This window comes from Amblyomma maculatum, chromosome 7 (genome assembly GCF_055883805.1).
Source record: "Amblyomma maculatum isolate TAMU_Amacu chromosome 7, ASM5588380v1, whole genome shotgun sequence".
In the NCBI taxonomy this organism is placed as follows: domain Eukaryota; kingdom Metazoa; phylum Arthropoda; class Arachnida; order Ixodida; family Ixodidae; genus Amblyomma; species Amblyomma maculatum.
This window is the reverse complement of record NC_139350.1, coordinates 126374693-126399570: the sequence shown is the minus strand read 5'-3', so window position 1 is coordinate 126399570 and position 24878 is coordinate 126374693. Positions and strand designations below refer to the sequence as shown.

Below are 24878 nucleotides of genomic sequence, written 5' to 3'. Positions count from 1 at the left end.
CTGTGTGGCAGCAGAGCGATAGCGAGAGGTAGTGCCGCGCGGAAGCGTTTAGGCGAGATTCGCTAAGCAGACTTTAGGCTACACCCAACCGGTTCTCGCCTCAGATATGAACCTGAAAAAGCTGATTGAGGCTGGCACCCAGCTGTGGTAGCCCGGTGCCGAACTGCGCAAATGGGTTAGCCAGAGAGAAAAAGAAGAAAGAGAGGGAGCAGAAAAGGAAAGGGAGAAGGCTCGAAAGAAAGCCGAAAAAGAACGAGAGAGGGCTCGAAAGCAAGCCGAGGCAGAGAGACAACGAGAAGAGAGAAAGAATGGCTCAGGAAGCGAGCTAAAAGAGAGAGAGAATGGCAGAGAGAGCAAGCAGAGGCAAGGAGACAAGAAGAAGAAAGGGAGAAAGAATGGCTCAGGAAGAACGCAGAAAAAGAAAAAGAATTCTTAAAAGAGAGAGATATCCTTCTCTAGAACCTGGCTGAAGTTCGGCGTTTAAAAGGTATCACCGAGCCTCTGGAGGTTACCTTTCCCTGAAATAGGAGGTACAGCGAAACCAGTGTGTATTCCACTGTACCGCCTGTTGCTGTGTATAAGGTGTGTTTTGTTTGTTACTTCTGGCTCTAATCCTTACTCTGGCTTTAACCGGCGACAGCTGGGCACCAAACGGCTACTCCCTTCTGTCGCTACAAGGTAGTTGAATTCAGGCTGAGCTTGCCCCGCAAGTCGAGGGCATCTCCTTTGCGACGGGAGCAGCTACCCCCACTCAATCTAAGGGTGTCTGGAAGTGTGCGCGCCGTTAAGGGCGCATCTTTAATAATCCTTTTAAATATTAACGGGTGACAATGGGCAGCACGTGCGTCTGCTGCGTCGCGAAGCAGCTGGCCTGGCCTGGCTCTAATGGCGGTGCATCGCACAGGATGCCTTGACAGACTTCGATTTCGATAGTGCCGGAGGATGCGACCGGCTTCGTCACATTAAAATGTCATGGCTGGTTGTCACTAGAATTCCCAGCAGTGTACTTCCCGAGGAAAGAGCCGTATTCGCCAGCTTGGCGGGTAGGCGCCATGGCCTATAGACGATTTTAGTATCGATGCCTGGGCGCAGCGATCTTAGTTTGATGGTGACGCCCCGTATGAGCCAAACTGTAAAAGTCTTCTTCTGCTCCTCTTTACGCCATCTTGGGCTGTGCTGTGGGTGCTCATGCTGCGAAGCGGCCGTGTAAAAGTACTTTTTCGCAGTGCTCGTGAAAGCTATCCAAAACCTTGGTGCTATTTTGTGCTTTATTTGAGCGCGCCAGCAAACCATATACCATCCGTTTGGTATGGCGGCAGCTTTTGTAAACAGCACTAGCGGTCGGGGAAACTGCCAAGGACTGCACTCTGTTTCCGCAAGCCGAACTCGTCAGAGTTAACTGTGAGGATGTGTCTGTTGTATCTTTCACGATACATGTATTTTTAAATTATATTTTATAATCGCAATGGTAACTGTACACAAAAAGCTATAGCGAATGGACCGTACGGGCAGCTACGGAAAGATGCTTGCCAGTCATTGCCGCATTGATTTTACGTGATGTGCGACCGATTTAGATATACGATCTAGCTGTCCTGCTTCACCAATGTATACTTTTAAATTAAACCACGGCTCAAGAACAGCACATAAAAGACGTAGTGTCTAAAGTACCGTCCGGGCGACGTTTTTAGGCAGCCTTGGTGTTTGTCCTGCGGCCCAACCACATCGTATCCCCGTCCCGTTCTTCGTAGCAGCATTTTTTGCACGACGTATTGCTGAGCAAAACATCGAAAAACGTGTGCTCTCAGCTGCACCATGAACGAAGACAACAAAGTCGCAGCACATACAGCAGCGCTTACGAAAGCGGCATCACCCACTGTCGCGGCGAACGACGCCACTCTCGCCGAGCGCTACTCCCTAGTCGTCGCTAGGCCTAAATTGTTCCGCATCGAAGGCAGATCCGACTACGCTTTGTAATTGCTCAGCGCTAGAGTAAATGGTCTCTCATGGAACTGCCCTACTGCCGATCCCATTGTATCCGTAAAATAAAGATGTAAATTTCGGTGACGCTTTAGCAGCGGAGCCAGCGTGCCGACGAAAGGCCGCGCGCCGCACCAGCGGCAATGTGTTGCGAAACTTGTTTGTATTACAATTATAAATAAAAAACGGTATGGGTCAGAAATCTGCAAGATATATATATATATATATATATATATATATATATATATATATATATATATATATATATATATATATATATATATATATATATATTTTGCTGTCGGCTTATTGTTTAGATGATGAACAGATTTTAGCCCGCTCGTTTTGCGCTGGCGAAAGAGATCCACCATATCGTTGGCGCTGAGGGCTTGCGTGAGGCATGCCCTGCCCGGCGAGCGTGCTAAGTCTGCCTGGCTTGCACAAAACGTTCATAGGCGAATTAAATCAGGATGGACTGGAAAGCGGTGAAGGAGAAACATATCACAGCCGCAGTTGGATTGTCGTTGCATGCTTGCCGCGTACGCTCTCGGCAATCATCTTGCGATTTCTTTGATAGTTTGTGCAGTCCACAAACACGCATTGTTGTCCCGATGACATTACCACTACAATGGATGCTAATAAATTTATTTAAAGCTCTCAAGCGACAATATACCGACGTGCAAGGCCGCTCTGTTATGCATGAAGCGGGCGAATGCACAGCCCAGTCAGTACTGGCAACAATGGGCCGGCGCAAGGAATCTGGTTAGAGTGTATTTTCCTCCTCTTCTGCTTGCTCTCAGTAGAACGGTGTATAGTATTAATGAAGCAGCGCACGAAAAAGAAGTAACAGAAAAAAGTGCAGGAAAAGCTATAGCTACCTTATTACATTAGTGGTTCGGATCTGACGGTGTCGGATCGGGGCTGGAGGCAGTGTATACTATAAAAAATGTAAATCGTATCTCGAGCTTCATCGGCTGGTGGATGTGGCATTGAGCGATTAAAGGATACGTACCCTCGCCGGCAACTTAAAATTAATTTTTGCATCCCTATGAGGTTTTATTTTTTGACGGAATGGTAAGATGTATGCAGTGATATAGAGTTGCCATTTTTAGCGCAGTGTTGCTTGCTTAGTTTGAAGAAACACGAAATGCTGCTTATTACAAGTAAGTTAAGACCGAGAAATAGGGCTTGTACTCCCTATTTCAGTTATGCTCTCTAGTTCTCAGCTAACGTCCAGTTCTCCCTATGTGGACGCAGCTGTAGTACGTGCAGAAAAGATGTGGAGACTAAAACAGAACACGCACAGTTTCATTCTCCATGCAAACCACGTTACCTCATTATAAATGAGCTACCAATGTATTGATACTGTGAAATATTAGGGTGAATGATTGCGGATGTAAACATTAGACGCCTCATTCGTCCTGGATGATTTAAGCACAAAGCTATAAATATGTAAGTACAGTAAAACAAGTGGCTCTGGCCGTCACTTGAATGTAGTTGCAGCAGTTATATAGGTTTCTACTTTTTATTATATAATTTGATTTCAAAACCCTTAAGTTATAAACCTGGCATGAATGCTGTTCAAAATTTTAGGTGTTTACGAGGAGTGAAAAAAAAAAATTTGGTCCTTTCTTAGCTAAGAACAAGTGCACTAGCGACCACTTAGCTTACATGGTCGGTCAATGCGTTTATCATTATGTTGCTGCCACTTCGGCACATTTCACTTTAACCTCACGTTGTTCTTCCACTCAGCCAGCAACCTTGACCTCAGTTATTCTTCATGCACATTGTTTGAAACGTAAAATTAGTCCAACCTAAAAGTAGTCTCACAATGATACTGAACCCGCATTCAAAAAATCTAGCTTCAAAATGGCATTTATTGTTTGGTAATTATGCTTTATTTTTATTCACCAAAATTTCTTGTCAAAAACGAGACATTTCTCTCGAAAATGTAATTCGCTGCCTTGTACCACAACCATACCCTTTCTCAAAGCACGAACCACAAGCGGTTTCTTTGTGTGCCAGGAAGCGCGGCTCTTTAAGCAGCGCTTTTAACATCGCTCTAAGCAAATGGCATTACATCCATGGATGCTACTATACTCCCAATAAATGGCTTCCAATCAAATACGGTGGGCTATAAGCTTCTGCAAAAATGTATGCCCCTACACTGTTTAAGAAAACTGAGAGAACTGCGCTACGAGAAGCACAATGCACGGCCAGCTTCAGTGCAGTCGTTATTCCACGCCATCTCTTATCAAAGGTTTACAGTATAACTGTACGTAGGCCTCCTGAAGAGAGTTGCGAAGTATTTTGCCGGTCGACGATCGGGGGATGCTTTCCAAGAACTCGACACCAGCGTACAGGTGCTTGTGAACAGCAAAATGGCCTGAAATAAGAGAAGCGGATGGTTAATAACAGCTCTGTAGAGGTACTCAGAACGATGCAAAAGAAAGCGTGCAGTGGTCATAGTTTACTTGAATGTAATAATGAAGGGGAGCATATATATGCTCTTTTTTAATGATAATATCTTTGTAGATTCTGTTAGCCGATTGTCTCCGTCAGAATTCATTTTATACTCCTAGTGTTCCTTAACTCTAAGAACACGGTTGTTTCAAGTTACTGCTTCAACGAATTGGGCATTTTTTTCATTTGCGTTATTTGTTTTCTTCTCTAGATTAGATTCATATTTCCCTTTTTATATTACATCACTTTTTTATTCATGCGCAGAAGTAAAGCGCGAAAAGTTTCTTTATCCACATAGTTCACACTCAATTACATATAAAAACCCTCAAAATTATTGGTACCGATGATTTTAATAGCGCAGTAAACGTTTCCCGCAGAATGGCAAGGACATGCAAAATATGCAGGTTTGTTTTATTTTTGATTAGAACGTCGTGCTCGGTAGGCATGTATATTTGCACGCACTGTTCTACAGTTTGTGAACACGTTGAACACTGTGGGATCAGTATGATGCCTAACAAATGCAGCGAATGCATAACAAACGCAGAGATGCATGCGTACCAAGCTGGTTGTCGGTGAGGTCCCCAAAGCAATTGTCAATGCTAGAAAGTAAAAGCTGAGGTTATGCCTCCTGATTATCGGTCCAAAATCATCGACACAAAGCCACACGAATTAGGGTGCTTTATCCCGTGAGAACCAATGATCCAATATTTTGGACACCTACTAGCGCTATGCTTTTGAAGTTGTGCCAGATATGCGCTGACTATCTGCCAGGGGAGTTTGAAATGGCTACATGCAGCAGCACCTACTTTTTGCGGTAATCATCGGCCTATTATAATCTGTTTCTCCCACTTGTAACTGCGTTTTGCTTCATCTCATCCTTGAAACGTTTTACGTGACGATCGCAAAAAGTTTGCCGCTTCCTTCCACATCATAGCGTCTCCCTCCCTCCAATAAACGAAATTCTCAAACTTTCTGATATACGCGTTTCCCTGCGTTCTATGTTACCATTTGGAGCCACTATTTTTTTATTAGATAAAGTAGAATGTTTTTTTTTTGCTCTTTTACGTATAAAAATGTCGCGCACTTGCTGTCCTGGGTTTCTTGTGCAAAACTATAAGAAAATTCTATTCAATAGCTGTTTTTTTCTCGTCTTCCTTTACACAATTGTCTGTCATGTCGCACAGAAATAGCCACATATTTAAACAAGACAAAGGGCAGAATTATGCATCTTGCAGTCATTCTGTGCGGCCTAATCCGAGCGCGGACGGGGCTTATGCTTTATTTTTACTGTACATGTATATCACGACCTCTCACTAGTTGTAAATTTGTTTCAAGGACATGTCGCCGGCTACCTCATACATTTCGGTTGCCGTTAGTTAATAAGGATACACCAATGTACCACGTTCCACTTAATCGGCTTCATAAATCTTCCTCTGCCTCTGTCTACCTATGAGTTCGTTTTATATTACGCGTTGAGCATATGAATGAAACTACTAAATGTGCAAAAAAGTCAGCTTCGATATTTTTCAACCTAGAGCACTAAGCCTGGGCAGTACGAGCATGATATCCTGTTTCCATTGACGAAATCTGTGAGATGCGCGTGTGGTCTGTGAGAAATCAGAGTGGAATAGGACATTGCAATTGTTGAAAGCGCTCCATATTTTTTAGTCGGATGACAATTAGTTATGGGAATTTTATGCTAACTTCAGAGCTTCCGGCTATGAGCCAAAAGTTTTGCTTTCAGAATAATTGTAAAATAACGGTTGGAGGACTACCTCATGAGCCGCTAAACCTTAGAGCGGGCCTGGCTGTCAGTGCCGGTTCCGCATCAATGCAATTTCTAGTCAGCGCACCTTGCTCTAGGGGGAAATATTTAGTAAGATAATGACGATATTCCGACATATATCTGCAGACATCCTTTTATAATTACACCTAGCCAAATATGGATACGCAATAAAGTCGTCCTTCTCTGCTGCTTTGCCCCAGAAAATAAATGTTTCCGCGAATTTGGCATAATGTGTAATGATCGAGGAATGATTGCTCACAGATCAAGTACTTGGAAGCCAGAATATGGTGTTAAAGCTTCTCTCACTTGTTCCCCCACAACTTCACACAAGGCAGAAAGCACCATTGATTGGCAACGAGCACAGAAAGGCGATGACGGAGAGAGGCTAACAAAACCCTATCTCACATGCCCAACAGACCATTTATCCGAAAACGTAACAGAAAAACTAGCATTAGGCGCAGAGGAAAAGACATAATGAAACCTAAAATTTAGCTTCCATGTACCTTTTTGTGCTCGGTAATAGTAAATACTTAGCAAATAACCATCTTTTGAGGGGAAAGTTATAAAAGCGCCTTCGCGGAGTAGACCGCATGCAGATAAAACCGACTGTGGCCTTAGCAACAATTTACGCCGGTACTTGACAGCTACTAAATGGACCTCCGTAAGTAGTGTCACGCTTAAGACTGCCGTTTAGACTCTGTGCGCCTTTCCGACAATCTGGCGGCGATCAGATGTATTTATCTGCCCTGTAAAACCTGACCATGTTCAGTGAAGAACCGAGGGGTGGAAACAGTGCTGATATAGCCACGCACATGATGCGATGCACAGGAGCGGCCTCCAGCCGGAGTGCTACAGCTTCCAGGGTGCAGGTGGCAGTGTTGCATTTTCCGCAAGAGCATGCGAAATAGATCTGTTCGGTTTTGATGTGATGTGCAAAATGTTATCCAAGTGGCAGGCTGATTTTTCTTCACAATACATTTTCACTGTTGAACTGGCATGCACCAAGTAATAAGTTGCAAGTACATAAGCCTACATTCGTGCTTAGATGTTTTTCGATTGCCATAAATACAACGCAGAGGCTGCATACTACTGCAATGTGAGAAAACCACTGAAATGTGTGGAATGGGCTCCATAGCTTGAAATTCTAGCTCAACAAGACCATTAAACCAAGAACGATATCTTAGTAATTTTTGCTGTGCTGAGATCGCCTCTTATGAAAGCAAAATTGGCAGCATGAAGTATAAGTTGTGCATAAGTACATCTCAAAGCGAACCCATCCAAAGCTATACAGCAGGACGTCCGTTTGTTAAAAGAGCATTATTTTCATTGCCACCTTTTACGCAGTCGGCTAACCTATTCGTTCCCGTTGCCGCAGTTCTCATTCAGCGGACAGGATAGGGCAGCGGTCAACATAAACACGTACAGATCTTTCAGCTGCACATTACGCGTAGGGCTGAAACATTTATCCCATTCACACATTGGCTTTAACTTCTTTTACGGCGTGCTACGCATTCATTCTCAATTTCGTTCTCATACGTAGTGATTATCATACAGCCGTATGCTACTAAAGTCTGCCAACGACCACACGAAATGGCTATATAGCTGTACATTAACCAAACCGTGCGAACTTGCCTGTGTGGTCTAGGAGTAGTGAATCTGTCTAGGATCCACAGCTCCTTGTGAGTCGGACTGCAGATTATATTTGCCCTTGTTATTAGCTCCTTCCATGTCACATAGTCTGGTGGCGTCATACCATCTGCTAGCCTACCTGTGCCCGTTCATTTCACCTGCCAACTACCACCTGCCCGGGCTTCACCTTGCGAGTACTCCTCACGATGCGTGATTCCTGCATATCTCATCTAATGGAAACGTATTAATAACTACGCGCACTGCCAAGCACATCATATCATGCTTTTAGGGGGAGAAATTATCGAATATGATATACCATATAATGTGGAAATCTAACAGCCTGGCACTGTCGCCCCCACATTTCTTGAGCTACTACCGCAGCTAGAGATAATGAAAAAAAAACGAAGCATTTTCTTCATAGTGGACCTCTTTTGAGCATTCTAAAATTTTTTGTGACTGTATCTCATCCCATTCAACAGTTTCTTGCTGCTTCTTCATTCATGCTTATGCGCCAAGATGGAAGTGTTGCACATATATCATCATCCTGTCCACAAATTTTGAATTCCCGGAAACTGCGAATTGCTCAAGACATGTATTCGAATATTTGATTTAATTTGCGATGAGATCAATGATCGTAAATGGGAAACATTGTTCTTTAAAAGCTAAGCCCATAAAAAGAAATTTCCGCTTCCACTGATTGGTTTTGACAAAGGCAAATCCAGCTTTTCAGGACATATCTTTAATTGAGAGTCAATCGTTGATAATTGTAAGACGATAATAAGACCCTAAAAATAAAACCTAACCTTCAATTTTGTGGCATAACCTTGCTTTTATTGTTCCTAATACGTCCAAAACAAGTAGGTAAGAGTGCAATATGGCACCAGCGGGATTGTTGTTCTCATTTAATAGCAGACGACAATAAAGATCCCCAGGTATGAATCTGCTGATGTATTATTTGAGCATTTTAGCTCCTACATATAATATACAAAAAAGTCATTCACTAACAACCTCCAGTTAAGGCAACTGCGCTTGGCCAGGACTTACCGGTATGTCCCCATTAATATACAGCCTTTCATTAAGGCTTCATGGCAAACTTTGTACTAATCTGTTTCTTTAGTTTGTTGTACTAAAGAAATAGATCAGACGAAACGACAGCAGTGAAGCACAAAGAACGAAGCCTTGTTTTCATGCGGAAAATTATGTCAATACCATCGCTGGTAAAAGTTAGGAAGACTAAGGCAAATAGCTAAGAATGCTATGTGTTGATACTAGGGCCACACATTCAACACGCAACAGCCGAGGTTCGAGTAAGTTTCCGTGATACCATTGCATTTGCGATGCGACTTTACGGCCACGCTTCTAAGCGTACTTTTCTGCCAAAATGGTGTTTCTGCAGTATTAGCTAACGCCAACTATGCAAACGTCGCTCAGCACGACGATTCCTACCTGCCACGAGTTCCTGCAGTCTCTTTGCCTCTGTCTGTTCTTCTACGCTTCCCGGTCGAATGGGTCGCCTGGGCACCACGTAAGCTCGTGCTGCCTCTCCATACTTGGGGTGCGGCACTCCGATGACGACCACATGGCGCACTTGGGGGTCGGAGGAGAGCAGCTCTTCCAGCTCGGCGGGGGCCACCTGTTGGTCCATGCACTTGATGAGTTCTTTCAGCCGGCCGCACAAGAAGAAGCAGCCATCGGGATTGTAGTAGCCCCAGTCGCCTGCAGCAGAACGAAAGACACTAGCAGTGCAAAGACCACACGGAATTTTGTGCCGCATTTTATATATCAGGCAGTTCAATTTCACAACCTCTAAAAAAATGAGATTGTGGTCGTCGTGAATGGGGCTGTTCTGTAACTGCTTCTGCAGAAACACCGGGCTCTAGCTAGTTGTCTTAGAGACCGCCGTTATGACTTCATTAGACATCCTTATGCTTGCGCAGTGGTTTGATCAACACTTTTTATTTTAATCTAATTTAACCGAGGATGAGAGCATTCTCAAATTTTAATAAGAGGTCACTTTCATCAGCCTTTATTTTGCGATTACTGGCATTATATTAGCTTCCCGACACCTTTCGCATGTGTAGCAGTGAATGCGAAATCCCATGGAAACTCAGTGCCCGGCGTCCGCATTCGTATGTCCGGCAAGAGAGTCTATTGGAGCGCGAGGGGTCATGGATAGAGAGGACTGCGCAGCAAAGAGCTCAAAAGTATTTTCTCCGAGCCTCTTGCTTAGTACGTCGTCACCTGGGGCATACGGTCACACAAGTGGCCTTCTCATGCTTTCTGCAAAATGTTCCCTCGTGTTAGAAGTCCTCACATGCCATTCTCGTTCGCACTTTGCCAATCAAAACGGGCTGAAATTTCGTCCGCAGTGGCTCTTTTTTTATGCTGCCCAAATGTTAAAAGCGCCCGACTGCGGTGCGATGGGACGTTATAGTGAAGAAGCTCGGGCAGTGAAAATAATCCGGTGCCCTCAACTATACTTCGTTGCCTGCGTTCGCTTCTTCGTTTATCCTATCCCTATTGCGCGGTTGACGTTCTGGTCGAGAGTGAGGTAACTGCAGCACCTTTCCTATAATCCCAATCAGTTCATTTCCTTCAATTTCAAGGCGAAAACCTTTATAGGTTATTGGGGTGCGCAGAAAGTGTCTGTCCGCATAGGGTATCACACCGTTCCTATCGAAAAATGACGTGATTTATGAGCAAAAGAACGGTTGTACGATGCAAAGGCCGCAAAAATATCTTTATGGTCAAATTTATTTTACGTGAAAACATTAGTTTAATTATTATAACAAGAATTATAACAAAAAGCAGCATGACATCGAATAACCTTGAGCGTCGATGTAGTGCAGACACGTCACAACAGCCAATGACGTCAAAATTGGGCAAAATACGTCAAAACTTTTTGAAGTGTGCACAATTGCTGCAGAGGTTTAATGGCTTAATGTCAGGCCTCGTCTTTGCGATACAACATCGAAAACATCCAATCAAAAGTAAAAGAAAAATGGTAGTAAAGATAAAAAGTAAAAACTGTAAGAAAGAGGAAAAAAAGTAACCAAAAGAGAAAAAAATACGGAAAGTAAAAAAAGAGAAGAAAGTGGAACGAAACAGAAAAAGAGGATCAATAAAGAAAAAAAGCAGAATAAAAAGAACCAAATTAGCGAAAAAGCGGCGGATCAGTGCGAAGAGTCGCAGGAAAAGCCTGAAACAATGCTTCATAGAATCTTGAGTCTAGAAGTAGTTGAACACAGTCGAAACAACTCCACGGAACACCGACGTTCCACCACCGACTGGTGCCATATAAAAACTGCGGCTGGCGTGACTTTATAAAAATCACTCGAGAAACCTTTTGTTTATGATGATGGGTTTTCAAAGTACAAGGGTAAGTTTAGAGAAAGAGTGCCATGTATCTTCCTTTACTCGAGGTAGGGTCACAGTCACATTTTTCGAATAGTTCACCGCACTTGAGCTGAGTGCCAGACGACGAGAAATAGTGTGCCTATTCAATCACCGGTGGGCCCACGGTGCCTCTGCAGGTCGAACATTGTACCTCCCTCCTGTGAGGCGGGTACACAAACCACCAGGCAGTAACTGCGGTACTGTGGGAAACTTTAACCTTTCGCAGCGGATGGCTGCTTACGATCCGCACCGCAGGAAATTAAGCGCGAGTAAACCTCGAGATTGTGAGCGGCCCCATCTTTCCTGGGCACAGGTGTGATGATTACTGAGTCATCTCGCATCGAAAACAGACACATAAGGATGTCTCACCGGTGCGAACGAAGCCGTTCTCATAGGCGTCAGCCGTAGCTTTCGGATTATTGTGGTACGCCTTGAAAGCGCCTGGGCTCTTCACGCAAATTTCTCCAAGCTCGTTAGGTCCCAAAGCTCTCCGGGTACTCAGTTCAACCACCTGAGAAAAGCAAGAAAAGTTAAAAAAATATCAGCAGTACTGAAATGTTCTCGGATGTATCTGAGACTAAAAGCATAATGGAAGGCACACCGGATGTATAGCAAGCATAATCTATGTCTCCTGCTTTGGATTTAAATCAAGTTTTTGATATGTTTCTAATACTGCGATGAAAAATAAGCATACAGTAATTTGCAGTGGCCTTCCCAAAATCTTTGCAAGTACATCATTGTAATCTGGCTAGCTCTCTGGCATTAGGAAGTTTCTTAGTAAATATAATTTGCAAAAGGCCGCGAAGGATAGAGCGCAGAAGCATTCTAACATGTCGGTGTAGATGCGTGAGGGAGACGGAAGGTAGTAGGACCCAAACAATGCTATGGAAGAGTTTATATTGCAGCCACAGGCATCTTATGGAATCGAACCCACTTCAAGAGCTTTCGTATAGCGTAGAGAAAGAAAAAAAACTTTTCTCTTCGTTTATTTACCTTCTAGTCTCGAGCCGTGCTCCGCTGATGAAAACAATGAAGTGTAAAGGTTTATGCTGCCCGGAAGGTAACAAAGAATGCCAGCAAAAGCTGTGAAGTCCTTCTACATTCCCCTGCTGTCCGAGGCCACTTTCATGAAAATGCCGAGACCGAAATTCACACCGACACAAGCAATTTGAGCCTCGACGCCGTTTTCGTTTAGAAGAGTGTCGGACAGGAAAAAGGTAAAGCTTACGCTCTCATGTCTCTCTCAAAAGCCGAAGCCAATTACTCGATGACCGAGAAGGAGTGCCTCGCGATCATCCGGGCCACTACAAAATTTCGCCCGTACCTATACGGTCGACCAATTGAAGTGGTAAACGACCACCACACGCTCTGCTGCCGGGTAAATTTCAAATACTGCTCCAGCCGGCTTTGATGTGACTGTAGTTACAACACTTGCCGCTAGCATTCCGACGAAGACTACTTGTCACGGGCTCTCGCCGACGTGCTCCCTTGAAAGAAGACGACGACGACGCCTTTTTGAGGCCGGTATGCGCACCAACTGTTTCGCACAGCAGTAGCGATCAGACCCTAAGTTGAAAGACATAGCCGATTACTTGGAAGGCAAGACCCCTTCCCCTCCTGCTGTTTCTACCTTACGTGATCTTCGCGTATAATACTGCCATCCAGGAGACAACCAGGTTGAGGCCGTTTATATGTGTGTATGGCAGGGAGCCCACGACAATTCTCGATGCATTGCAACCCCATGTCACCCACGAAGAAAGCCTTGACGTCGCCGCCTACCTTTAAACGATGGTGAGGAAGCCCGAAGGCTCGCCGCCCGACTGCACGTTGAAGAACAGCGGCACACCGATACCCGACGCTACAACTTACGAAGACACGATACAGCGTACAAATCATGTCTGGGTACGGACGCTTATTCGCCGTCGCGGACTAAGTGTTAAGCACTTACGGCGGTACATCGTCCTATACAAAGCCCTCTGTCGCATCGGGCAGCTGTAGGTAATTCTCGACGCCACGAGACATCCCAGCGGCGGCCGGCGCGCACAGAGATCGTGCATGTCGTTCGCCTTAAGCTTTATTACACGCGCTAAAGGCCCTTGATTATTATTTTATTATTTATGTTCACCCTTCTCAGTTAATTTCGGAACATCGAGGCGATGTTTTTTAACGGAGGGAGGGGGGGGGGAAGAATGCTGTGAACCATTGAAAGATTTATATGTTGTATTCAACAGCCGCCAGCCAGCACGCGGGCTTAGCGATTGTAGCGCACGGAACGATCATGTTCTTGCTCGCGGTCGCCAGATACAGGTTTATCACTTTATTTGTAGCGCGAGTTGCGCCGATTTTTTTTTTTCGAGTGAACGCAGCGAAGCACGACTGTTTCTATATCCTCCGAGATGTTTCCAGGTTCCTTAGTCGCGTAATATAGATGATTGCTTGCCGTCTTCAAATTAAACGCTGCCGAATTTCGCGGGCATTCTTTGTTCGACGAACGACAAGCACGCTTGTTGCTATCGTCGCCTACGAGTCGCCAATGCTAATTTGCTGTATATTTTTAATTTACCAAAGTTAATTAATACGTGAAGGATCACTACCTAAGATTTTATCATTGGTTTGAAAGAAAAATATTATTGCATACGTTGTCAATCTAAAACAACACTAGTTGTGTTCTTTCCGTCACACTAGCATTTACGCGAAGTGAATTTTGAAACGAGCCGAAAACCATACCCCGCGCAGTCAAATAAAACTTCATCATGAGAGTGGTGCCAACTTAAAGCCCCGAGACGCGTCCCAAGTAACACTGTTTTTTTCCTCCTCAGTGCTCTCTCCAGTGAAGCTAGATGCACTCACTTGAATAATTTAACACAACATCTGCTGACGTCACGGCATTTTTGTTGCCCTATAAATAGAGAAAATAAGTCGTAAGATGATGGAAATAACATAGCTAAACGTGTGTCGAGGTGATCTACGCTTTTGAATGTACACTTTTCCTCAAGACAATAATAAAAATAATTAAAAAGAGCTAATTTGTACTGTATATATATATATATATATAAAAATATATATAACTACCCCGTAACACACACACATGTGTTACGGTGTGTGTGTGTGTGTGTGTGTGTGTGTGTGTGTGTGTGTGTGTGTGTGTGTGTGTGTGTGTGTGTGTGTGTGTGTGTGTGTGTGTGTGTGTGTGTGTGTGTGTGTGTGTGTGTGTGTGTGTGTGTGTGTGTGTGTGTGTGTGTGTGTGTGTGTGTGTGTGTGTGTGTGTGTGTGTGTGTGTGTGTGTGTGTGTGTGTGTGTGTGTGTGTGTGTGTGTGTGTGTGTGTGTGTGTGTGTGTGTGTGTGTGTGTGTGTGTGTGTGTGTGTGTGTGTGTGTGTGTGTGTGTGTTTGTGTGTGTGTGTGTGTGTGTGTTACGGGGTAGTTCAGCTTGGGATTGCAGAGAGCGGACACGAAAGACAAGGCTTTCAAACAACAGGCGTTTTCTGCAGGCACCAGCCAACACTGCTCGAACGTCGTCTTCTCCAAAACTCACGAGATTCTTCTTCTTCCTTCCTTATGCGCATATCAGCGCATGCACCGGCTGATGTAACACTACACCGCCGGCTGAAAAGCACCGTTATGGTGCGTACTAGCGTCCAAACCAGGGTACGTGTAGTACGGCCTGAGGCGTGCAACATGGACCGTCTTTGTGCGTGGTGTACAGCTATGGCGTGCGGGATGCAAGAGCGCAATTTCGTATGTCACTGGATTCACTTGTAAAATATGTTAGGGTCCTGTATAACGGGGCAAAAGTTTTTCCGAAAGGCCAACGCGTCGAGCTGGAGTCCAAAGCAGCACGAGAGAGCCGCAAGAATACTGGGTGTTGCGATGACAGGTATCATAGCGACGTTTCTGGGAGTGCTGAGAGGCTGCGAGTCGGTTGCGAGCAACAGCGCGGGCAGCATCAGCTCGGGCTATGGTGTCATGAGCATATGAGCTGGCAGTGGCGCGTAATTCCGTCTCCTCAACGGTAGGGTCCCGCAACTTCTTTCTCGTCACCGGTTGCCTCTCAGCGGATTAAACGGCGATTGTTACCGAGAGGTGCGTCTGAACGCAACCTACGGGTAACATACAGTCAGTAAAGAGAGGAAATGATTATGTTGAAATTAATTAAATAGTGTTATCGTTGTCATGCTATTGTCTCGTGGCGGTGTTTTGTGGCTGTTAAGAATTAAAAACATCACATGATGCAACCTAAAGGAGAACACCCCCCAGGAAAGAAACTAGTAGCTTATTTTAATGTTGCAATTTAAAAAACAAATTCAGAAAGAAGATTACCAAAACAGGATTCGAACATATATTTTACCCGCTAAGCACCTAGGTTAGCAATGCGTATCAATTGCGCCACTGAGGCTTTTGTTTTTTTCTGACATGGTATTTATTATACAGAAAGGGTTATGTACACAGGCTATTTACAATTCCCTCAGGCATTGCTGAGATGCACAACAGAAGACACAACTTTTTAAAAGGCAGGCAAAAATAAACACCTTGTCACCAGCGGAAACCAATCAGGTTGTAAGTCATTTTCATCATAAGTGTCCTTCAGTTGCAGCATCATTCTGCTAAAATGGAGTCTAGGTGGAACAACAGGTTCAGCGTTGCGATCCGACATGCGTGTCTTCCACAAGCTATGAAGTCCAATAAGGAAAAACATGTCATATGGTTCGTAATCAGATTGTGTAACAGTAAGATACCGCACACTGTACGAATTTAGAACAAAGTCTTTCTTTAGAGTTCTTTGCAGCACATCCCAAAAAAGAATTGCGCCTTTGCAATTAATGAAACAGTGCTCAATTGTTTCAGGCACATCACACAGACGGCAATTTACAGAAGATACAAAAATATTTTTGCTATGGAACCATGTGTTAACAGGTAGAGCTTCGGTGTGTAATTCAAAGAAAAATGTTTTCGTGCAAGGAGAAATCTGCATTTTGCGCACCCTTTTTAACACATCATGACCCTTAAAACCAAAGTATAAAGAACGATACAGTGGTGGCGGAAAAAGCATTGCTACCAAATCCTTGTATAGTATCTTGCGCGAAACAGAATATCAGTACTCATTCGAGAATCGTACTGTCAAAAACCTCACCGAAGCCTAAACTTCCTGCATAAATCCTGGTAACTGCGGGCGGTCAGTAAAATCTGAAGAAAACACTAAGTCGGGAAACAGATTCATGAAATTAACTTGTAGGAATGCACTAATAATCGGATGTGAACAATCACGAAAAAAGAAGAAACGGGCAACTAACCGCCTTACATACAAATGCACTAAGCCGAGCCCCCTGCACAAACAGGTCTGAATAGGTTATCACGTCGAATCGGTTCAAAATTGGATGATCAAATAAACGTCGCAAATATTCGGTGAAAACGCTGGATGTAATGCCTAGCACAGTGGAGGGCCTGAAGCACATAATAAAGTTTTGTCACCAAAAACATGTTGCAGGCCTGAGCCCGACCGAATATTGAAAGCCGATAGGGGACAAATGTATTAGCATAACGCTGGACTACTGGAACGCGCTCTTTCCAGTAATTTGAACTTGACGTAAATGCGTGCAGTGTAACGCCTAGATATTTAGGGATTCAGGTAGAACGAAAGGAAGAAGATGGTTTGCACGGTATAAAAAAGAAGAACCGAACAAGGGTAAATAGGGTACGCCTCAGGTCGCAGATGCACAGACGAAGACAAGGCCACTTGTCGAAACGTTGGCTCATCTGCGACCTGAGGCGTACCCTATTTACCCTTGTTCGGTTCTTCTTTTTTATAGATATTTAGGGGGCACACATGACCATTCAACTCCTGCATATAGGGGTGGTGTTGAGCCCCACGAACCAAACCAAAGGCCGGAACTCTTGGAGTGATTCATCTGAGCACCAGTAACAACGCAAAATTCTTCTACGCTGGATATAACGTTTTCTATGCTTGGTTTGTCAGTGCAGAAAAACGCAAGATCATCCGCATATGCAGGCACTTTAACCGCATTTCTAAGGAGAGGGAAGCCATGGATACTACTGTTATGTAAAACGCTCTGACAAAGTGGTTCCAAGTAAAGAGCAAAAAGCAGTAGAGACATCGGACAGCCTTGCTTCACAGAAGAGTTGATTGATATGGGGCTTGATAGGTGGCCATTTACAATTAGGCGAGCCGAACAATTTTATAGCAAAGTTGCACCCCCTTCAGTACTACAGAACCAACGTTCGCTCGTTCCAGAAGAGAAAACAGGAAAGAATGACGACCTCGATCAAATGCTTTTGCGAGGTCGACCTGAAGTAAAGCAACCTGATCATGAGAGCAGGAGCACGATTCGAAGATTGTGCGCGCAATATGTACATTAGTTTGTATGGCTCGGCCCCTAAAGCCGCACGTCTGGTGAGGGCCAATGAGAACCGACATTGCGAACTATAGGCGATTTGATAAAATTTTGGCGACAATGTAACCCAGGTAGCACAGAATGTGGGGCCGCAGTAGGGCCGATGTAGGCAAGAGGAACTGGGCAACCATCATAAAACCTGCATCTGTCCCCCATAGGGCAAATGTGGGCAAGCCCCATTTGGGCTTGCCCCTGTTCCTTCCGCATGGGTCCCACAGCGGCGTTGCTCGGGCTAATGCAGAGCACATTCCTGCATCCAGACCGCAAGGGTCCTTGGTCGGATATTAAAGGGCAATCCAACCTAAATGTGGGCTCTTTATGGGAAAGCCCTCATAGATCCGAAATGAGGCCGCCCCCATAAAATCTTTGTGGGGCCTGCACCGGCCGTAGTGGGGCAAAATAAATGGACAAGCCCACATGCTTCCCCAATCGGCCCCTTGTAGGTTACTTGAGGGCAGGTGAAATAAGAGCTCAATTTGGGCAAGCCCTCATGAAGCCCAAATGAGGCAGACTTAGCTAAACCGCTTTAGGTCCCACATAGGCTGTATAGGGGCTGGAAGGCGGGCGTGCCCGCATGGTACCAAAGTTGGTCCCTTGTGAGAAATTTGGAGGCACGTGCAACCGCAGGTGGGCTCTAGGTTCAAAAACACCCAGCCCCATTGGGGCTGCCCGCACAAAAATGGGCCGTAATGGGGCTGGAAGGCGGGCACGCCTGCATGATACCAAAATCGGGGCCTTTGTGGGGAATCGGAAGGCACGTGCAACAGCAAGTGGGCTTTACGTTCAAAAACAACACCCAGCCCAATTGGGGCTGCCCACACAAAACCGCTGTAGGTCCCACATCGGCCGCAATAGGGCTAGAAGGCGTGCGTGCAATTGTGCAATGATTCTTTCCAACCATTATTTGTATTAGATGCTGCCCTATACTACTATTAGAGATGATCTGTATAACAGTTGTTGCTATGCTTAGTCGGTTAGAAATATTACGTGGCTTTAGTTCTAGCGCTCATGCAAATTGCACTAAAAATGCTAAAACATACTGATTGCTAACTGTTGCTCCTAATGTGGTTGCTGTGGATAGCGTGCAACACTCAGCACAGAATTGCTGTTCAGAACAAACATCTCCATAGCCTGAACAAGATGTACACGAAGTCATTTACGCTAGACTAATGTTAAGAATTATTGCAAAATTTAATTATGTAGCTGTTTAGAAAGGGTAGACATGAATAAAATAATTAGTTAAGTATGTGCATAAATAATGATTGGGAAAACGTGGACAAGAGCTTCCCATCAATTTCCTGCGTCGGACCCCTATGAGAATAATGTGGGAAAGCCCAAGTGCGGCTTGCGATATGGAGCCCGTATCTGTCCTATATGTCATTGTCTGAGGGGCTAACCGAAATAAAAAATAAATGTTCATCCAGAGCGGCAGCCCATAACTGTCCAAAGAAGGACCATTGTGGGGAGTTGGCGGGATGTGCCCTTTTGGCAATGCGGGAAAAATGTGGGCAGCCCCGCAAGGGCTGCCTACATCAGTCCCTAGTGGGGCCCATCGGGGCTTTGTCGACAGCCCCCTTCAGGCCTACGTCGGCCCCTTTTGCAGCACCCACATTGAGCCCACCGGGGCTGTCTTGCATTGCCTACATTGGTGATTGGTCTATAGCCTTCCACTGAACATAATTTTTCTTCATCAGTACTCTTTGGAATTAGGACTGTGTGGCATTTTGTAAAAGTCTCCGGAAGGGCTTCTAGATCAAAACTTATCGCGAAGACATCTAGCAGAATAGGATCAAGAACAGTTTTAAAAGCTTTGTAAAATTCAGAGGAAATGCCATCAGGACCAGGCATTTTTGAGAGAGGTAATTGATCAATTGCCACTTCTACCTCTTGCTGCGTGAAAGAGCTACTAATTGCACAACAATCATCTTCTGATAAAGGGGTCACCAGGGATGTGAAACGCGAGATGTCAGAATTTCTTACAGGAGGAGTGGCACTAAACAACATCGAATTATAATCCACGAATGCGGACGTAACGTCATTCGTACTCGTAACCAATGTGCCATTACACATTAATCCCGGAATCAGCTCTGCAGTCGCATGGTGACGTTCATCAAGCAAAGCTTCCCGCGCCGGCCGTTCGCAGTGCAAAGCACGCTTGACACGAGATCGAATTAAGGCACCCCAGTATCGTTCCGCATCATGCGTTTGTAACTCACTTTTGACACTAGCAATTTCGTCCGTATATGATCCAGGGGAGTCACATTCTAGCTCATACAGGTTACACAAGTTTTTCTTAAGTGTCTCCTCCTGATGTTTCCTGTAGAAAGATTTAATTCAGCCAAGTTCAATTGCTATCGCACGTACTTCCTGCTTGAACATTGCCCAACATTGCCCAAAATTGTCATCAGAAACGTACATAGACAGCATGTCAGTCAGTGTCCGGTTAAGGCATTCGGTAGGCCTGTTCGTCTGCGGATGGTAGGCAGTCGTGAAAGAATGACGAACGTTGCACAACCGTAGGCTCTCGTCGACTATACGCGCAAGAAGGCAACGGCCACGGTCGGTGAGTAGTTGGGTAGTTGGCGGGGAGCTCCATGGGCGAGTATAACGCCGTTGAGGAGGAAAGCAACGACATCAGTTGCACAACTGTTTGGTATTGCTCGTGTGACCGCGTAGCATGTGGTGTAATCAGTGGCCATCGCAATCCATCTGTTCCTCCATGCGGACAGTGGAAAAGGCCCTAGACGATCCAGACCCACCCGAGAAAATGGATCTATGGGGTGGTCGAGCGGCTGCAGAAGTTCAGCTGGAAAAACTGAAGGCTTTTTTCCGGCGTTGACAGCGGTCACAAGCAGCCACGTAGCGCCGGACTGCGAGGTATAGGCCTAGCCAAAAGAACCGACGCTCACACTGTCGTATGTGTGAGAGACGCCTAGATGACCCGCTGTAGGAACGTCGTGAAACTGTTCAAAGACGGCTGTGCGTAGATGCTGAGGGACTACAAGTAGAAGGTCGAGGCCATCAGGTCGCATATTGTGCCGGTATAAGGTGCCATCGGGGAGCACAAACAAACGAAGGGAAGGGTCATGGCAATCGGCGTTGAGGCGATTGATAATTTCGCAAAGCTGAGGGTCCTGGCGTTTCTAACGGCGAATTTTGGAAAAGTCAGAAATAGAGAGCACGCAAGCATCATTGTCACATTCAGGTTGGTTTGGCGGGTCGACTGGATGACGGGACAGGCAATCGGCGTCTCGATGCAACTGGCCAGACTTATAAACTACTGAACAATTGTACTCCTGAAGGCTCAAGGCCCAACGTCCAAGGCGGTGAGTAGGTTCTTTGAGTGTAGAAAGCCAACACAATGCGTGGTGGTCAGTGACTACTGCGAATGGCCGCCCATATAAGTATAGGCGGAACTTTGTAATTGCCCAAACTAGGGCTAAGCACTCACGTTCAGTAATGGAATAATTCTGTTTGGTCGCAGAGAGGAGTAAGCTGGCACAGGCGATGACGCGAGGGGAACCGAGCTGGCGTTGTGCGAGAACGGCATCAATTCCATGACAACTTGCGTCGGTGCGTACTTCTGTGGGCGCTGACGGATTGAAGTTGGCCAACACTGGTGGACCGGTGAGATGGGCTATAAGAGCGACGACGGCGGCCAATAGTTCGTGGCCTCAGGAAAAGGAAACCTCTCTTTTCAGAAGCTGCGTGAGTGTACGGGCGATTTGCGTGAATTTTCGTATAAATTTTCGGAAATATGAGCAACGTATGAGGAAGCTACGCACGTCGCTGCTAGATTTTGGTATAGGAAAACCACTTACAGCGCGAATTTTGTCGGGGTCTGGCTAAAGGCTATGGGTGTTGACCAGATGTCCTAGGACCTTGAGTGTCCGGCGACCAAAGCTACACTTCTTGAAATTGAACTGAAGGCCAGCTCGTCGGAAGGCGCCAAGAAAAGCAGAAACACGATGCAGGTGGCCCTCAAAGGTTGATGAAAATACGATGACGTCATCGATGTAGCACAGACATGTGGTCCATTTGAACCCGCGTACTAAGGAGTCCATCATGCACATGAAGATCGCAGGGGCATTACATAAACCGAAAGGCATCACTTTGAATTGGTAGAGGCCATCCTGGATGACAAAAGCCGTCTTTTGACGATCTCTGTCATCAACAGAGACCTGCCAATATCCAGAACGGAGATCAATGGAGGAGAAGTAGTTGACACCATGCAGGCAGTTGAGGGCGTCATCGATCCTTGGAAGAAAGTACGCGTCTTTGTTATCTTGTTTAGGTTCAATAATGTACGCAAAACCTCCAGCTGTTGTCTTTCTTTCTGACGAGTACTACCGGAGACGCTCAAGGCCTGCTCGACCGCTCAATAATGTTGCTGGCCTACATTTTCTCCACTTCTTCCTGGATGATCCGGCGTTCATAAAGAGCAACTCTATAAGGCCGACGGTGAATAGGGCGAGCATCTCCAGTATCGATGCGATGTGTGACGACGTACGGTTGACCCAGGGATCCGTGATCAAAATCAAAAATGTCGCTGTTTGACCGCAAAAGGCCAGGAAGGGCACTGGCATATTCTGGAAACAGGTCAGAGGCACCTATGGCTGAGATGCGGTCCTCCGGATTATGTGACGGGACTGCTTGTGCAGGTACTTCAGCGTGCGGTCGGAAAGCGCTGTAGAAATAGTTAATCTGTACAAAGGTGACAGCTCGGCAGGAAAATGCCCTCCTGGAGAACCTGCGAAGGCATGCTGAAGTTGAGTACGGGGATGTCATCATCATCATCATCAGCCTGATTATACCCACTGCAGGGCGAAGGCCTCTCCCATATTTCTCCACTAACCCCGTTCTGTGCTAGCTGCATCCACTCGACCCCTGCGAACTTCTTAATCTCATCCGCCCACCTAACTTTCTGCCGCCCCCTGCTACGCTTTCCTTCCCTTGGAATCCAGTTTGTTACCCTCAGCGACCATCGGTTATCCTTTCTTCGCACTACATGTCCTGCCCATGTCCATTTCTTCTTCTTAATTTCCACTAGAATGTCGCTAACTTGAGTTGTTTCTCTGAACCACTCTGCACGCTTTCTATCTCTTAATGTTACCCCTACCATTTTTCACCTACGGGGATGTAGGTGAGGTTATTCTCGACGTGTAGAATGTTATGAGGTGGGACGATGTTGCGCGGTAGAGTGACGTCGGTGATAGGGTTGACAACGTAGTCGCCGTCAGGAAGGGAGGGAAAAGGGGACATGGGCACGTATACTGCTGCTTTGAGAGGTAGGCGTGTAAATGTACTGGAGCGGAGGTGAGGCTGGGAATGGTCAGCACTAGGATCGTGAACACAATGGGGCAGGGCTAAGCGCAGAAGTCCGGAGGAACAGACAATGAGAGAGGAATGGGCTGTTAAAAAGTCTAGGCCTAACATGACGTCTTAAGGACAAGTAGTATGGACGGTAAAGAGCACTGGGACGTGGTGGCCGGCGATGCTAACGCGCGTAGTGCACATCTGGATGATGGTAGCAGTGTTTCCATCAGCAACACGAACTGTAAAGGTATTATCGAGCGAAAGCACTGTTTTGAGGCGCGGCCGCAACGACGAACTCAGGACTGAAATATGGGCTCCAGTGTCAATGAGAGCGAGCACAGGGACTCTACCTACGAGGACATTGGTCATGTTGCGGCGTGGTGCGATGGTCGAAACACAGTTGGTTGTCCGGGTTGGTAACGCAGAGTCCTGTCCGGGTGCTTCGTTGCCTAGTTTCCCGAGTAGGGGCATTGGTAGGTTCGGAGCAAATTGCGGCGAAGAGTAGGTGATCGCGAACGGTGGGCTTGAGGCGATGGCGAACGGCTAGGAAGACGGGCTTGCTCAATGTTCTCGGTACGAAGCTGTGCTGGGGTGAGAGGAACTCGGCGTGGTGCATAGTAGTCATGGCGGACAGGGACGTAATAGGGGCGAGAGGGGGGAGCCGAGTGGCTTCGGCAATAGCGGGACATATGGCCAGACCGACAGCAGACGAAGCAGATAGGCCTATCGTCAGATGTGCGCCACTCCGCAGAATTGTGGGTAGGGTAGCGCGGTGTGTAGGGCGGGGTTGTGGTAGCAGCAGCAACCACTGGTATGGGCTGTGGTGCACGGGATGGCGTGGTAGGATTGGAAACGAGGCCCCCACATTGGCGAATTCTTGGCGGACAGTAGCCTGTATCATATCTATTGTCGCTTCTGCAAAAGGTGATGTTATGATAACAGGAGTCAAGGCCTCGGTTTCCCTGCGGACGGTGGTAGTGAGGCTATTCTGACTTGAAGGCTACTGCAAAGTGGGCAGGCCGCCACATGATGATGTAGTCGCCCTGTTTGGAAGGCGCTCAAACCGATGGACGATGCGGCGCTTCTTCGCCTTTTCGAAACGGCGACAGACTTGCAGGACTGAGGCCACCGTAGCGCAGTCTTTGCAGAGAAATATATTAAATGCGTCATCAGCGATACCCTGAACTATATGGCTCACTTTATCATCTTCGGTCATGAAGGTGTTCACCTTTCGACACAGTGCGAGGACATCCTGTATGTAGGCGAGGTATGATTCGGTTGACGATTGAGCACGAATAGACAGGTCTTTGTTGGCTGCTAGAGCTCGCCCAATCAGCTTGCCGAACAAGTCCTGAAGTTTTTGTTTTGCAGATATCCCAAATAGGCATCGCCTGTTCGTGGTTGGTAAACGAGGTCTTCGCCGTTCCCGCTAGATAGAAGATGATGTTTGCAAGCAATATGCTAGCATCCCACCGGTGATTCTTGCTGCACCTCATCGAGCCATTCAATCATCGAGCCAATCTTCAACATCCTTCTCATCGTCGCCGTTAACAACAGGCGGAATGCGAATTTTGGCTAAGACCATGGGGGCAGCTGGAGTTTCCGTAGTGGGTGATGCGTTCTGGGATGACATGCTTACTGCGGCAGTCGCTGGGATTAGTTCGGGGAGATGGCGACCACTGCGCAAATTCAGGTTTCTGATGCAGAAATACGAGAAGCTCTGGCAAGGGGAATCGAAAGCGCCTCCACCAAGGTGTTAAGGGGGTAGTTCAGATTGGGATTGCAGAGAGCGGACACAGAAGACAAGGCTTTGAAACAACAGATGTTTTCTGCAGGCACCAGCCGACACTGCTCGAACGTCGTTTTCTCCAAAACTCACGAGATTCCTCTTCCTTCCTTATGC

General features: G+C 46.1%; 1 protein-coding gene across 1 annotated transcript in view; it reads right to left on the bottom strand.

The window, feature by feature from the left end:
- Positions 1-3611: 3611 nt before the first annotated feature.
- LOC146184684 (uncharacterized) overlaps positions 3612-24878 on the bottom strand; it is a 114236-nt gene continuing 92969 nt past the window's right edge. Inside the window, exons 8-10 of the mRNA XM_084609454.1 lie at positions 11621-11762; positions 9302-9571; positions 3612-4363 (exon numbers count right to left, since the gene is read on the bottom strand). Coding sequence (XP_084465580.1) covers positions 4212-4363; positions 9302-9571; positions 11621-11762 — 564 coding nt within the window. The 3' untranslated portion in view covers positions 3612-4211. The remainder of the gene's footprint in view (positions 4364-9301; positions 9572-11620; positions 11763-24878) is intronic.